At 38.9% G+C, this 16,612-nt stretch overlaps 1 protein-coding gene across 1 annotated transcript; it reads left to right on the top strand.

Annotated features, from left to right (window-relative positions):
* Positions 1–11,429: 11,429 nt before the first annotated feature.
* Positions 11,430–15,716, top strand: LOC133742842 (uncharacterized). Its single transcript, XM_062170524.1, has 3 exons — positions 11,430–11,703; positions 12,213–12,289; positions 12,542–15,716. The coding sequence occupies exon 3, from the start codon at positions 12,804–12,806 to the stop codon at positions 15,432–15,434; it is 2,631 nt and encodes an 876-aa protein (XP_062026508.1). The 5' UTR covers positions 11,430–11,703; positions 12,213–12,289; positions 12,542–12,803; the 3' UTR covers positions 15,435–15,716.
* Positions 15,717–16,612: the final 896 nt, after the last annotated feature.

The raw sequence follows: 16,612 nt of genomic DNA, 5'->3' as shown, positions 1-16,612 counted from the left end.
AAGAAGAATAAGGAGGAGGAAAAAATCAGATAATCTGGGTATCCAAATCAAATCAGGGAGGGAGGGAGGAAGAAGAAGGAAGGAGAAAGATACCCAGAATTGGGTGGCTGTATGAGAGAGAGAGAGAGAGAGAGAGAGAGAGAGAGAGAGAGAGAGAGAGGTAAAAACCCAAAATTACCCCTTGAAAATTGAATAATTGAATAATTGCATAGGTTTAACGGTGTTATTGACGTCATGTACTAAAAGTGGGTCGGGATTGGAACTTCATGTACCAAAGTTATTCTTTGAAACCAAATACACCGAACTTCAGAAAGACCTATACTTCATGTACTGTTCTTAAAATTTTTCCTTTCAGATAATATATATATATATATATATATATATAGGATTTTTCTCAGGTAAGGATGTCCTTAGTTTTTCTTATGGAACGGATTTACTGTTTTCACCCACTTTCCGATCACATTTTCACATCTTAACCGTTCAGTTTTTAGGTCCTAATGTATGGATCACCTCTGCAAAATTTTAGCCAATTTGGTGATCGTTAAGGCGTCCAAAACTGCAATTTACACGAACGAACCGAATCTGTCGAACCGGAACCGTTCGTTTACATTGTTGTAATTTGCAGTTTTGGATGCCTTAATGATCACCAATTTGGCTGAAATTTTGCAGAGGTGATCTATACATTAGGGCCTAAAAACTGAACGGTTAAGATGTGAAAATTTGATCGGAAAGTGGGTGAAAACCGGAAATTCGTACCTAAGAAAAACTAAGGACATCCTTAGTGTAGCCGGACTGTATATATATATATATATATATATATGTTGCTGTAGTAGAATTTCTTTTAGGCATAATTTATTTTTGGTATAACTACAAGCTTATCTTGCTGTTACTGCCATGAGGATTGTTGAAATGCCACCATGATATGCCTGTTTAATGTAAAACTGAGTACTGCATTGTCATTGCTTGAGGAATATTGTATATCATAGTGTATAGATAAATATTTTCTGGCCATGATAAAAGTTATATCAATTCATAAAGAAACATTATTGGTTCTTGGAATTCTGTAGAAATTGATTGTCCTCTTGGTTGGGGCAGGTCTCAGTATGTGTAGTAAGTTTAACTTGGGTTTTGGACTACTAAGCTGAAATGAGTACTTGGGACATTAAGTTTGGCTTTGAGTGCGGGTAGTACCATGTTAATTAATAGATTATATATCATACATATATTCATAATAATACAAGGCAACCAGACAATATAGCAGCTAGAGATGCAACTCAAAATAGTTAGAGACTACTCTACTTAGCTTATACCCTAACTAGCTGATTATAAAGCTTCTACCCAGAATGAAGTCTATGCGTATCTTACTTACCACCTCTAATAGTTTACATTAATATCTTGATTTGACCAGTGAGGTTTATTATGAAAAATTGTAGCTCTGGTACGGTGGATAGGGGAAGTTAGGCAGTTAGCTATTTTGATTTTTCAAAAGATATATCGAAAATCAGGACCTTAGCTCATTATGAGCCTTAGCTAAGTTAAAAATTTCATGAACTTCCTGTCCTGCATCTCATTAAATTAGCATGTGTGATTCATGTTTGTTATTTTTTTTTTTTTTTTTGAAGTGCCATTAATATATTCAATCGGCAAAGGAATAAACAAGGACGTAGAACTCCACTATGAAAAATCCTGATGGTATGTTTTAATTTAGAATGCGCCTTCTTATTAAATGAAATTCAGATGTGTTGATTTTAGGGTATTAATAGATTCCTGTTACATATCCTCTAGGGTGCTCCAAAACAACCTACAAACAAAGAATGTGGCTAGCTATTACGTCATGCACTTTATGAGGGACCTAAATCCTTGAAGATATTCAAGGTGTACTAGCTAAGGCCGGTATATTCACTATTTAAGTTGTTCAATGTTTGCTGGCATGATCATGTAGTAGCTTCAATTGGTTGCTTGGCATAGATTGGTACTCCATTTTGCTGCTTTATGTCCTTAAAAGAAATTTCGTTTAGCTTCAAGGTTTCCAGTTTGAGATTGTAACTTCTGGCATGACTTGATTGTTTTTTTTAGGTAACTATTGCATGATTAATGCATCTCGTGTGAGAATTTTGCATTATGTTTCATTTATATACTCAGAAGTAAGTCATTATATATGCATAGCAACAAATCTGGCATAGGGATAATTTCCTAACTCTCCATAAGGGATATTGACCATTAACGCAATTTGAGTCTAAAAATTGCCCACTTACTCCACTAAGAAGTTTTTAATTCCATTTATCCAATTTAAACATCAACGACAATTTTGCCTTCATTTTAATTAACAAACTACACTCCTCTCTCTCTCTCTCTCTCGCTCTCTCTCTCTCTCATACTCCTTCATCGAACCGCTCCGTCAGAACCAATCTCATCGGTGGACATGGCCTGAATCAACATGAAGAACCCGAACACGTGGCCGTCGCCGTTGGCCTCAATCTTCGATCGGCAGAGTGCTGGCTCAGTGACCATCGCCGTTGTCATCGAGGATCATGGATCGAAGCTCATCCCACCCCGCCGGAAAACTCTTCCTCGAAGCACTTCATGAACGAGTTGAGGTCCTGAGTCGCCGGAATAGGATCAGAATCGGTGAGGAATGGGAGTAATGCTGGATTCGAGTCCGGGTCGGGTCCGAGACTGAGTTCATTTCTGTCTTGGAGCCAGACGTCGTCGTCTGCGCCATGACCGCCCTCGAGCTCGCCTCCCAACACCGGGCTCTCTTAGACGACACCGAAGCTCTGTTAGTGTTTGCTCTCCTCGGGGTCAAGACCGGCAAGCTGCGCCGTGGTCTCTGCACGAGTTTCTAAGGTTCTTCCGGCCAAGACCCTCATCGCAGTCGAGTGAAATTTGGAGCAGAAGAGGTTGATGAAGGAGTATGAGGTGGAGTTTCTGAGGCTGGCTGCCGGAGCTGGGGAGTCGCCGAAATGGAATGATGAGGAGCTAATGAGGTAATCTGTTGGAATTCGGTGAAGAAGTGACATGATAGGGCGGTTGCGGTGGTTTGGGCGATTCAGGTAGAGGTAGAAGACTAGGGAATTTGGGTTTTCATGATCAATTTCCATTGTAAGTCTATAGCTCAAGTCTGAAGATTTTTCGCAATGGAGGAACAAGTTGTTTCGCATATTCTGATCCTTTGGTTTCAGACCTAAATCAATTTCCCCGTTAATCTAATGACCAAAAACAATGTAAGTCCTTCGATCAATGTTTATTGGGGCAATAATATGTTGGAGAGTGTAGAGGAGAGGGAGTTGGAAACTAATTTACTAATGAAGATAGTGTAAACTTTTATTGGCTTTTATTGGGGTCTATTGGGGGGCAATGATATGATTATTGGGGGGCAATAATATGATTACTGGATATTATTAGGGGGCAATAAAATTGGATGCCGAAATCCGGTCACCGGTCCGGTAGCCGGATTAGGAATTCCGGTGACCAGTTGCAGGATTCCGGTCACCAGTCGCCAGAGTCCGCGTTCGGACACCTGTCACCGGAGTCCGCGGTTGGCCACCGGTCACCAGAGTCCGGCAAGGTCTCCGATGAATTCTCTCTATAAGTGACAAAGAAGGAAATGGCAAAATTGTCTCAAAAATAAATAAAAAGAAATAAAAAAAAATACTTAATTGGGTATTAGGGCAAAATATATATTAAATATTGGGTAAGTGGGCAATCTCTTATAATATTTGGGTAAGTGGGGTTAATTAACCCCAAAATTAGATAAATGATCATTTTCCCTCTCCATAAATCTATATGATAATTAAGAAAGGCCAAAAGCTTAAAGAACATGACAGTCATTATGATTACTTTTCCCCATTAATCATCTTCAGAAATTTTAATGACTCTGACCTTCCTAGCAACAATATTTCTGCTCTAAACAACTGCAAAAATAAAATAAAATCTTTAACAAAAGAATATTTGGCAGAAATTTATATATATATATATATATATATATATATATATATATATATATATATATATATATATATATACAGGTTACAGTAACATTAATCCACAATGCCACACACACACACACACACATATATGTCAAGGTTACAGTGATTAATCCTTTTTTTTTCATAGACATAAAATTAATGAGTTGATAAATGCCTTTTGCACAAAGCACATGCATTTGTTTTTATTTTTATTTTGGTGAGGAATGCTGCAAAATTGAAAAAAACTAACATCTATGTCTATGGCATTCAATGGTGTCCCTTTAGGTTCAATTTGGATATCATCATTTCTTGGAAGGTCTGCATAGGATTCTTGTGGTTTGGTTTATACTGTGGTCTCTATATATCTATGGCTCTTAGAAGTGAAAGAAGAAAATTAAGATGGAGTTTTGTTAAGTTTATCTAAGCAAAGTGCATATGTGATATAAGTCTGTGTGCTTCCATTATTTGACAATAACAGCTACTAGGTAGCTGGAAATTCTTACGTGTAAACAGTATTCATGATTTTGGTATTTGCTGTTTCATGTAACATAATATACATTGTTGTAAAGTTGGATGTTTTTAGCATGTGAACAGATTCCTTCTAATCAATTCTTAGTGAATCACATGACCGATGTGTGCATTCACAATTTAATGTCACAATACTTTTTTTGATTTAGCAGACTGATGACTAATTGCATATGGTTTTATGCTCCAATATTTAATAAATTTTTTTTTCTTAGTGAGAAGGAACTATGGAGACCACATATCTTTAAGAAGAAATCGATGAAGTCCGTGATGAGTGGGCAGAATTCGTTAGTGACAAGTACCTTTAGACTCCTCAGTTCTATGGTTTAACTACGTACCTAGTGAAACTTCTTCTTTTTTTTTTTTTTTTTTTTAAATAATAAGGGATTAGGCGATATTAGTTCCTCGGAGGTAGATAATGTAGGGAACAAGTCCCACCCTCAATCCCTAAGGAGAAGGGTCTGCCACACTCTGGGAAACTTCTTTAATTTGTTGTAAAATTTACCTTTTTCTTTATATGAAAGCTAAGTACCTTTATGACAGCTAGTATTATATAAGTTTCTTTTACTTTTGCAAACTTCACTAAAAAATTTCAACTGTGAAAGCATTATACTTCTTGAAGTAGTTCTCCATATGTTAATATATTGCAATTTCTTTTCAATTTCCTGAATTGATGTACTATATCATGGCTGAAAAAATTGTTGCCTCTTTGGCTAGTAAAAAATGGATTTATTCTAGAAATCATTGTAATTTACTATCTTCATCAACACCGACAACGTTGTCAATTTAGAAACTGATGTAACAATTTCTCAAAGCCAACGTTTTTGATGAGAAACTGTTGTGTAATGAAGTTGGAAAATATTTTTCAACTAAAAACCGATGTATACAATCCTTGAAGCCAACATTTTTTTGGTACAACCATTGTGTATGAAAGTTGTTGAAGGCCAAAAGTGGTGTAAATTATATTACCACATCGATTTATAAGCAAAAACCGTTATTAAATAATTACATACACAACGGTGCAGTTAGTGCTAACAGTATGTATTGAGTATAGCTACAACGATTTCTGACTAAAAGCCGTTGTACTTTATTATGTTCAACATTGGTGAAGTACCATTGTGGAGTGAAGCTTAAAAAGATAACACTCACCTAGACAACGAAAATATATTTTTTCAGACAACGGTGCGGAATCGTTATCTATTTTCGATTTTGTACTAGTGAAATACCGAGTTGGCAACTCTTTATTGATGACGACTGACGAGTGGAGGGAACCAGCTCTCAAAATGCATCCCTATAATCAACCCAGCCACCGAACAAGCCATCAGTAATCTCTTTCTTTCTTTATTGATTCAAATCTTTTGTGATTTTTGCTTTCGCAATTTATTTACTTGTTTCTCGTCACTTTGATCAGTGATGAAATCAACGAACAAGAAAGAAAAGGAGAGCAAATTTTAGTTTGATTGAGTTGGATGTAGTTGTAGTTGCATAAGATTTTTCTCATTTTCTTAGGAATTAAGAAGGTTTTGTTTCAGCTTGATGTGTTAACAGTGTTTTTAAGACATGAATTGCAATGGTGGATTTGTGATCCGAGTGGAATCTAATCAGTGAGTTGTTGTGGAACGTTGTGCAAGTGATATTCCTGCAGCTACGTACTGCTGAAGATGTGGAGATTGTGGTGGAGCCGGCTCGGAAAGCCCTTTCCAGGAACAAGGGGAAAGATTAGGCATCAACACCAGAGGCAGGTCGTGCCAAGTATTTGCAAGCCATTGCTGCTAAGGTAGTCTCTCTGATCATCTGGCTTTGATTAGCAATAATATGGTCTTGTTTTTGTATTGACTCGTATGTTTTACGCTGGTTGTGTATATTTTTAGCTTTAAGTTTTTTTTTTTTTTTTTTGTAGATAACAGAGAGGAAATCTAAGCTAGCAAAACTCAAAGCCAGTGATTGTGGAAAACCACTGGATGATGATGATGGGGAAAACTGAGATCAGTAGTGGTGATAGGATTAAGCTTTCTCTAGGAAGAAGAGGTGTGCTGAATGAAAAAAGAGAGGAATGTTTAAGGTTACATAGAATATGTGTCGTGCGTTAGGCTCTAGTAACTTGTTTCAGTTGTAATAGGATTGATTCTTCTAGATATCTACAAGATATTTCATTTAATGTAAGATTACAATTCCTTGTAGAATAAAGATTCTGGATCTTGCAATCCTCTATAGAAAAGGGCCCTATTATCAATTAAATACATAATTGATTCTCCCAATTCAGTTTCTCTACAACGAGGAAAAAATAATTAAAAAAGAATGGGTATAATAAAATTTTACTCTTAAAATGGGTCCCACCAAGCTAAGTTTTTATTTTTTATAAGATCCCACCAAGCTGAGTTAGCGTGGAAAAATTTGTCACGTCTTGAGTTAATAGAAGATTTAGACGGTGTAGCTTATCAGCATGATAATTTTTTAAAGGAAAAAAATGTTCTCGTCTTCTCCTTGGACTCTCTCACGAGAGGACTTTCGTCAGCGACTAGCTATTTAAACTTAGTGGCAGCGTTACACCTTTGACTATAAAGGCTAGGTTCCCTTTCTTCTCTGGTCGTCCTTCAAGCAACGGTGTCCATCTACCTCGTGGCTCATTTTTGTTTATTTTTGGCTACCTTGTGTTGGTCGGAGTCCTTGTTCCATGGCAGGAGTTTGGTGTGTATTATGTTCGTGGACTCGATGATATGACTGGCAGTGAGAGCAGGGATGGTGATGCTGTTTCCAACACTGTGAGAGCAACGTTGGTCGTCGTGCGTATTGCGACGGTGGCAGGTTAGGCTCTCCCTCATCTGTTGGGAGCGGCGCTGCATGCTGGATGTCGTTGGCTGCTGGATTTAAGGACCAACATTGGGTTTCTTTGGATTTGGATTGCTTGGAGTCGGGTCAGGGTACCATAGTCAGTGCTAATGGTGTTTGGGGCCGGAGACAAGCGGCCTTGATTGCGCAGTCTCTCCTCGATGGTGGTTATGAAGTCCATGGTCAGTACTCCTAAGGCTTTTGTTTGTGCGGCAGCGGTCCTACGGTGGCTTCTATAAGGGCTACAATCTCCATGACGACCCGAGGGGAGGAAGGGAGGGTTTCAAGAGGGAGGCGGCAACGGCAGAGTAGCATGGGAGGCTAGGTTTTAACCCAAATGGGCCTGTTGGGCTTGGTTCCGCATGGAGGTGGTGGTGGCAGCAATTTCTTTGCTTTCCTCTGGGTTTGCCAAAATTGGGCCTTGGTTATGGTCAATTTTGGTTGGGCTATGGGTCCATTTCGGGCCTATGTTTTTAATTTCTAGTTTAGTAGTGGGTCTTTCTCTTTTTGTCCAAAAAGAGGATGGTTATGTTTTTTTCTTTGTCTGAGTGGGAAAGATCGCAAAGGAAAATTGGGACTCTGTTGTCTTTTTTACTATTCTTTCGAGCTCAGATTTCTCTTTGTTTTGCGCTTGATCAAAAAAGGTGTTTGTGCTAGGGGTGTGCTGAGTAGTACGCTTGTGTGAGGAGTGTGCCAGTGTAGTATGCTCTATGTAATGGCTTCTTCTGATGGCTCTACGGGCAAGCCGTTATTGTACTGCTTGCTGAAATTTATAAATGATTGAGTTTTTAAACTAAAAAAAAAAAGGAGTTAATTACATATAAGTACATCTTTGAATGTTTTTTTGGCCATAAGGCCACTAGATTAAAAAGGGTGTTATATTTTGGATATTAAAAACTAATATATTTACATAAATGCCACTAGAGCACAAAATCAACAGTCATTCTCTCTCCTCTCCGGCGAGGTCTCCAGTCAACTCCGGCAACTACAAAAGCTACTGTCACTAACACTAAAAGCTACTGTCACTAGCAACAAAAGCTACTCGGGTGAGATTTCCGACAACTTCCGGCGATGTCTCAAAAGCTACTGTCACCAGTAACAAAAACTACTATCACCAGCAATAAAGGCTACTCTGATGAGATTTTCGGCGAGGTCACAAAAACTACTGTCACCAGCAACAAAAGCTACGCTCCCCACCACTAATAAAAGCTACGCTCCCCAAAACCAAAAGCTACCATTCCCACCAACAAAAGCTACTATCCCCACCACCAAAAGTTATTCTCACCCGCAACAAAAGCTACTCCAGTGAGATTTCCGGCGAGATAAGAAAAATTACTATCACCAACACTAAAAGCTACTGTCACCAACAACAAAAACTACTTTCACCAACAATAAAAGCTACACCAGTGAAATTTCCCGTAAGGTAAAAAAAAATTACTGTCACAAATACTAAAAACTACTGTCATTAACAACAAAAACTACTCTCACCACCAACAAAAGCTACTACTAAGTAGAACAAAAGCTATCCCCTAAAGTTGAGACTAATAAAGCTACTCCCAACGACTATAAAAGCTAGTGCCAAGCAATACAACAGCTACTCCAAAAAATCAAATCAACTGTAAATTGAAAATCTCAAATACTTGAATCAAATTTTTCCAATTTCAACTTCAACCAAACACAACTCAAGAACTTAATAAAACTACAATCCTTCTTAACAGAAACTTTAGCAATTATCAAGTATAATGTAATCCAATTAGAAAACCAATATGGATCTACAATGATACATAGGCAACAAGCGATAATCATTTGATCGAATATAGATCAAACTGAAACAATTTCAAACAATTTCAATCTGATGATTTGTTAACACGAGATCAAGGATAATAATGTGAGAATTCACCGAATCAAATTACAAGCAGAGTAAGAGAATGAAATGGATCATGATTCTGAAACGTTTGATTAGAAGTTGAAAAGGTCGAAGACGAAAATACTCGCCGAGATCGGAGGTTTTAGGAGTCAAACATCATCGTTCGGATCCACGACCTCAGCTTGCTGAGGCTTCTCGGCTGCAGGGGCGCTATGCTTTGGACTCGCTCGCGTTCGATTGTGCTTGCCTTGGAGGATGGAACCGTGGAGGGAGGGAGTTGGAGGGAGTCGTCGAAGAGCCTGAGACGGAGATGTGGTCGATGGAATTGAGAGGAAGAGGAGAGAGTCGGAGAGCCAGTATCAAGCCGCCAGAAGAGGTTGGACTTGCCTTCGAAGCCGGAGACGAAGTCGTCGCTGTCGATCTGTGGGAGAAGCAATGGAATCCGTCGGCGGCGATAGTGATCTGCGAGAGATCGGAGTCGGCGGAGAGAGACAACGGCGAAGTCGAAAGAATCTGGGAGATCTAGTTGATTATGTGAGATTTGGAGCTGCTGATTTGGAGTCTTGGATTTGGGCTAGGGCTCCGGTATTAGGTAGTTGAGGAACGGCTTGGACCAGTGGGTGATTCTTGCACGGTGGCCATGGCTGAGACGGAGGGAGAGAATGGAGTTGGAGGCGGTCATGGCTGAGACGGAGGGAGAGAATGGGAGTTGGAGGCGGTCATGAGATGAGAGAGAGGGTTTTGATTTTAGAGACTGTTTGTTTTGTTTATAGAGGGGCAAAATCGTCAAGAAAAAAAAAATTAAGTGGCCTTATATGTACAATAAAAATTAAGTAGCCTTTTAGCTAATTAAAGTTTTAAAATGACACTTGTGTGTAATTTTCAAAAAAAAAAAGATTTAGATGGAGACTTGATAAATTGTACCTATTAAGTGAGAATTGAGAGTGCATAAAATACAAGACACTTGTTTTTTTTTTTTTTTTCATAAAAATACAGGGAATAAGAGCATCTCCAAAAGACTAGCTAAACTTATTTTTAGCTATATATAACAATTTTTAAAGTAAAATTCAACTCCAACAGGCTAGCTATAACTAAGTTAACTTTAGTTTTTGCTAAAATGACTAGCTATATTTAGTTTGAGAATCTTGCATAGCTAAAGTAGAGAAATATTCTTTCCTATTTTGTCTCCATGTCAATTTATGATTCGATAAAATATAATATATCATGTACAAATAGCTACAAACTGTTGGAGCAACATTGATAAACTAATAGCTATAATTCATAATTTTAATTGAATTTAACAAAAAAAGTAAACTCTACCCGTTGGAGAGCTTTTAGGAAGAGAGAATTAAAAAAACTTAAAGGGGTAAGTGGGAAAAAAAATCTCTAAAAATGGGATAAATGGACAAAAACTTTTTTTTTTTTTTTTCCTAAAAATACAGGGAATAAGAGCATCTCCAAAAAAGTAGCTAAACTTAATTTTTAGCTATATATAACTATTTTTAAAGTAAAATTCAACTCCAACAGGCTAGCTATAACCAAGTTAACTTTAGCTTTAGCTAAAATGACTAGCTATATTTAGTTAGAGAATACTGCATGGCTAAAGTAAAAGTTATATTTCTCTTTCCTATTTTATCTACATGTCAATTTATGATTCGATAAAATATAATATATCATGTACAAATAGCTACAGTTGTTGGAGCAACATTGATAAACTAAACCTGAATTTAACAAAAAAAGTAAACTCTACTGTTAGAGATGCTTTAGGAATTTAGCCTACTAAACCTGATTTCAATTAATGAAGCAGACCTCCGAAGTCTGATTGTCCCAGGGGTACGGACGCACATCAGTCGCAGTTAATAAACGTTCCCCGCTCTACCCTACTCTACTCTTCAATAAACCAGACCGGACCCGACCGGCGACGAACAAACGGACGTGGACGAACTAGAACAAAAAAAAAAATAGGACCCCCGGGGGGCCCCACCGGTCTGTCGCGCCCCCCAGATATTAATTACTTTTAGAGAAAAAAGAGGACCTTTGAGGGAAGGGGGGACAGCACCCACGAACGCGTCGAGAATGGAGGGCCCCACTGATCAGAAGAGGGAAAGGGAGGCGCGCGGGACAGAGTCAGAGGTGGGGAAGGGGCCCCACTGACTCGCCCCTTGGGTTCCTTTCCTATACCAGCTGCCTATCACATCATCCCCCTGTCCTCGTCTCACTCTCTCTGACTCACTTTCCTTTTTTTTTTTTGGCTGTTCCAAATTCTCAGAGAGAAAACCAATTTTTTCTCTTTTAATTTTATAATTCCTATGCGAGCGAGCGAGCGAGAAAAGGAGAGAGTGTTGCTTTGCATTTTGGTGTCTACGTCGTCGGCCTTTCTCTCTGTCTGTCTCTCTGTCTCTCACTCTTTGGAGGACAGAAAAGCAAAACAGGAAGCGATCCCATTAGGTTGTTTCCGGAAACCCCCAATACTCTCATCAACATCATCACTCCCCCCACAGATTCCCTCTACAGGTCCGTTTCTTCGATCATTTCGTTCCCTTTTTTTTCTTGTTATTGTTTGGACCTGAATTCTGGGATTAGTTGTGTTTCTAGTTGTTGCTTCAATACTGGGTTGGGTTTGGTTGGACTGACTTGAGTCTTTGTCTGTTCGAATCTGAAAAGGATTCCAGTTTGTTTTTGCAAGGATGAAAATTTTGGGCTTTGAGAAATTTTCTTCCTTTTTTTTTTTTTGGCTCATTAGGCGAAGTGAAATTGAACGTTTCCCATGGAGACTAAAATGTAAAGTTGATTTGTTGACTTGAGGCTATTCTCAGCAACCAAACTGAGTCTTTCATTGGTAGTCAAGTTCCGTCTTTGAATTTTATTTCTTTCATTGGTACTCTGTCCTTATTTATTTGACCTTAATGTTTATGGAAGGAAATATGGTTCATTTTATACTTAAGATCTTGCTTTCATATAGTGCAACAGTTTTGCGTATTTTCTTTTTTGTATCATGAATTTTTCTCTCTCGAATGAAGCAGGTGGTAGCGATACTTGATTCCGCTTTTAAGTTTTAAGTCGGAGAAGAATATGGTTCAAGGTTGGTCTATCCTTTGAGGTATATTTTTGATTCCTCTGCTGCTTTTATCATACTGAGTCAAATTCATTTGCGCTTGGCAATTTATTAAAATCACTCGTGTAATTGAAGCATGGCTAGCATTATGAAGTAGGTAATTCATATGTTCAGTGTTGCTATAAGTTGGTGCATTATATGTTTCTATGTCGTACAGTGGACTATAAAGTTTCATTAGCATATTCAGTTATCTCTGCACAGTGAGATAACCAGTTTGTGATGAATTTGATTCTTCAGGAGATCCCACTGCCTACAGCGGGAACATTTGGGTTATAACAGCTGAACTTTCTGTGGAGTTGCACAGTGCACCACGTATAAAGTACTACCGTTTCCAGTTGACCTGCTGTAATTGAGTTGGATGGATGCATTTATTGTAGGAAAAAGTCCATATATTGTAGGAGAAAGTCATGAACTTCTGAGTATACTGTTGGTCACTTGTCATTCTTAAATTTTGTGCTGTTAGTAATCAGTCGACTACCGTACTTTCAAAGGAAGTGAAATGGAAGACAATGTTGGGCACCTTGGTTCTCCCGAAGGGCAAAGTCATTTAGCGAAGGCAAAGAGCTTATCTGATTGTCTTGGGATATCAAGTGATGCAAATGTTGAAATAGAGAAGGGAGTCCATATATCTGACCATGAAATTGATGGTTCCAAAGATGAAAATGTGCCAGAAAGGGTAGGGATTGGTCATTTCTCTTCGACTGGTTGTACAAAGGATGATGATTTGAAACAACCATCTTCCGTGATTTCTACTGTCAGAAATTCAGTACTTGAGGGAGACATTCATGCTGAAGGAACTTCCAGAGTAACGTCATGTCGTAATGGACTTGATAATAATGAGGAGAGTGAAGCTTCTGCACCTTTTACGGTAGGAAACCCTTCTGTAAAGAAAAGTTCCGTGAAAAGTGATGTTTGCTTAGACAGTGGACAACCCAGTCAAACAAAAGTTGATGGTTTTGTAGATGGGAAAATGGATGGATATCCACCAAGCGTCAGTGAAATTGAAGTCAAGTCTTCAGTGCAGACGACCTTCCATGATAAGCAATGTAAATCCGAGTCTTCTTCTTCCAACTCAGCACAAGTCACTCTTCCAGCTTCTTCAAAGGATAGCTGTCAGGAGATGTCAGTCTGCAAAAGCTCATATGAGAATATCACACCTAGTGCCGTAGACACTTCAACTTGTACAAACTTTAAGCTTGAACAGCCTGCATGTAGAAGTTTAGTACCAGATATGGCCGTGCATGTGCCAAAATATCAGCTGGATGCTACCATGGTTTCATCTGAGGAACAATGCAATGACAATAAAGCTTCAGAGCCAATTGATAATGTCAGAACAAGGGGTAGCAGTAAGGTGATTGGTTTGACCCCTGTTAATAGATGGGTGAGTGGAGAGAATATTAATCATTTGAAATCTGATGTCCCTAAGAAGAAAATTACAGAGCGTTATAATAAAATTAGATCAGAGACTTGCTATGACCTGGTTGATGATGATGCACTTGAGGTGGCTTGGAGAGTTGCAAAAGAAGTAGAGCAGGAGGTTGAGGCTTCAGGAAGCTCCTCTTCAATACCAGGGAGAAGTAGCAAGGTGGTTCATCTCAGCTCCGTGGATTCAGCAGGTTCTCATAGAGAAGGCTGCTTAACAGAAAGTGGTTCTATACACCAGAAGTGCAATGAGTCTGATAGTTTCTGTTCCACTAAAGAGACTATGGATATAAAACCGGTGACAAAGAAGGAACAGTTGTCTTTGGACGTGAAAGAGCCGGTTCAAGGCTTGGTCCCTGGAACTAGTGATGGCTGTCAGAGGCAGGGATCATCCAGCTTTGCTACTAAAGTTGAAGGTGTAGCTGCCAGTAACCAAACTTCTCATGTTTTTGGTATTGATCTTAATGAAGATATCCTGGAAAGTGAAGAAGAGTATCCTCAGAAGTCCATCAAAGAAACTGTATCTCTTCTTGAAAATGTGTCAAAGCCAATACCTGTTCTGGCGAAATCTGGAATTCCATTGTGCTTACCTGTGCCACAATTTCAGAGTGAATGGGACCTAGGTGGTTGGAGGGGTTCAGCAGCAACTAGTGCTTTTAAACCAACTTCTTTTTCTGAGAGTTGTAATAGAAATGCATTGTCGACGAATGACACTAATTGCAGCTCGAACTATTCACATGTTAAAGGGATTGACCTCAATGTTGCTGCTGCTGGTGCTGAGTTTGATGTTGAATTACTCTCCAAGAAACCTATCCCAGCACTGTCTGGTAATTTTTCAAAAGATTCATCTGTTGAAGTGAATTCAAGACGAGCAAGAATGCTTGACATTGATCTCAACTGTGTTAGTGAAAATGGTGACAGCTCCCGACAATTGTCTCCACCAGCTTCTGTTAGGGATTTTGATTTGAATGACAACCTAACTTCTGCAGATGCATGCATTGGTCCATACCAGACATGTGTAAGCTCTCTAGGCTTGAGAAATGGGGATTTAGATGATCCAGCGGTCTCTTCTGTGGAATATTCAAGACAATCAGACTGTAAAACTATCAGATCTTCATGTTCTCAGGACTTGAGTTCAAGGGAGGGCTTTAGTCATAATCATGACAAACCCTTTCTCGTTGCTGCAACCAATATGGTTCCCTCAAATGAACAACTGCAGAGGATGGCTGCCTTGCAACAGAAGGTCGCCTTTTCACCACCACCACCTCACGCCTTTCTCTATAATAATGGATTCTGCATTGACCCGAACAACAGCTTATCCCCAACTGTTTACCCTCCTTCCTTCCTTCCATATATGACGGATCCACGTGCAACCACTGTAATCCCACAATATTTTGGTTCTGGTGCTGTTCCGGTGTTTCCGATGGCCCCACATCTAATGGGGGTTCCTCATGCATCATCCCCTAATGACATTGCTTTCATCAGGCCAACTTTTGATCTAAACATGGGAGCAAATTCTTTGGAGAATGGAAGCAGGGGGATGAATGCTAGACAACTTTCTATTCCTGTAAGTGATGCAATTATGGAAGAACAAATGAAATCTTTCCAACAAGTTGGTTTGACTGCTGTACCCATGAAGAGGAGGGAGCCAGATGGGGGATGGGACTCCCATCAGCTTTGCTTTAGACAGGCTGCTTCTTGGCGTTAGGTTGGTTTACCCAGAGGTCTCATCAGCAAGGTTGCCAAAAAATCGATGTGATGTATACTTCTGGATCTCTTCTATAGTTCAGTTATTTGACCTGATTACGATAGCCAGTGGAGTTTTGGCGTTAGTAGATATGAGTTGAGATTATGTTCTTAGGTTATTCTTCTTTGCCATATCTATTCTATATGCATACTTACATCTACACTATGCATACTTAGTCGATAAAGGGACTTCTGTACACGGGTCATTTTTACTCGTTGAATATAAATAACTTCTACTTGGTTCCTTTTAACATGTTTAGTGATTGGTCATTGGCTAGTTAATGAATTTCACATATTTATTCTATATACTGATGATGGTGTTATGTGAATGAAGTACATGGCTATCTGCCAATGAGAAAGCCCCTTTCACAAATAGCAGACAATAATAAATGTAATGAAGGTGGCAATTTTTGTTTCTTTGATGTGATGAAGGTTGTTAGAGCAAGTATAATAAATTCATGTCATTCAGGATGTTGCAGCTTATTCATGGGATTTAACTGGTTTCCCACATTATTGCTTTTGTTTTTAGCTTGGTGGTTATCTCCACATTATTGCTTTTATATTTTAGACAATGCTAAAGCAAGAAATCTGTTGTCATTTTACTTTACCTATTGAAAAAAAAAAAAAATTAGTTATTTTCTGGTGATTGGGCCTTGCAGCTATTGTTCTTGCTTTTCACGCGAATCTGCTGTTTTTGGTGACTGTCAACTTCATAGCTGCTTTGCTGCTTTGTTGGAGTAATATTTAGTATGGCATTGGTCTTGCAGCGCTGGTTCTCATAAGCTCTTCAATAGTCTTGCTGTTAATGGAATAATGGTTCATATAAATACGGCCTTTCTATATAATTATATAGCATCAGTGCCTTGCCTTGTGATTATATTGCTGTCTTGTTTGGGAACAAAGAGTCAAAATTGTAAAGCTGGCTTCTTTTTGCTACTGGGATTTTTCTGTTGTTTTGCTTATCCAAGATGGCATGGAATTGTTGCTCATCACATCCTTGTGAAGCCAATTTTGTTGCAAACGTAGATAACCACCACTGGTCATTTTAAAGATGTCTTAGTTTGGGAGCATTCTCTTCCCCTTTCTGCTTCAGCTGCTCTTCATTTTGATCACTTCGGAGTGGATTGTGAGCGTGAATCC

The sequence above is a fragment of the Rosa rugosa genome, chromosome 4 (assembly GCF_958449725.1).
Source record: "Rosa rugosa chromosome 4, drRosRugo1.1, whole genome shotgun sequence".
Classification (NCBI taxonomy): domain Eukaryota; kingdom Viridiplantae; phylum Streptophyta; class Magnoliopsida; order Rosales; family Rosaceae; genus Rosa; species Rosa rugosa.
This window is presented reverse-complemented; position numbering and strand designations above follow the sequence as displayed.

Excerpts from the sequence above, each read along its gene's own strand:
- LOC133742842 (XM_062170524.1), top strand. The coding sequence starts at position 12,804 with ATGGAAGACAATGTTGGGCACCTTGGTTCTCCCGAAGGGCAAAGTCAT.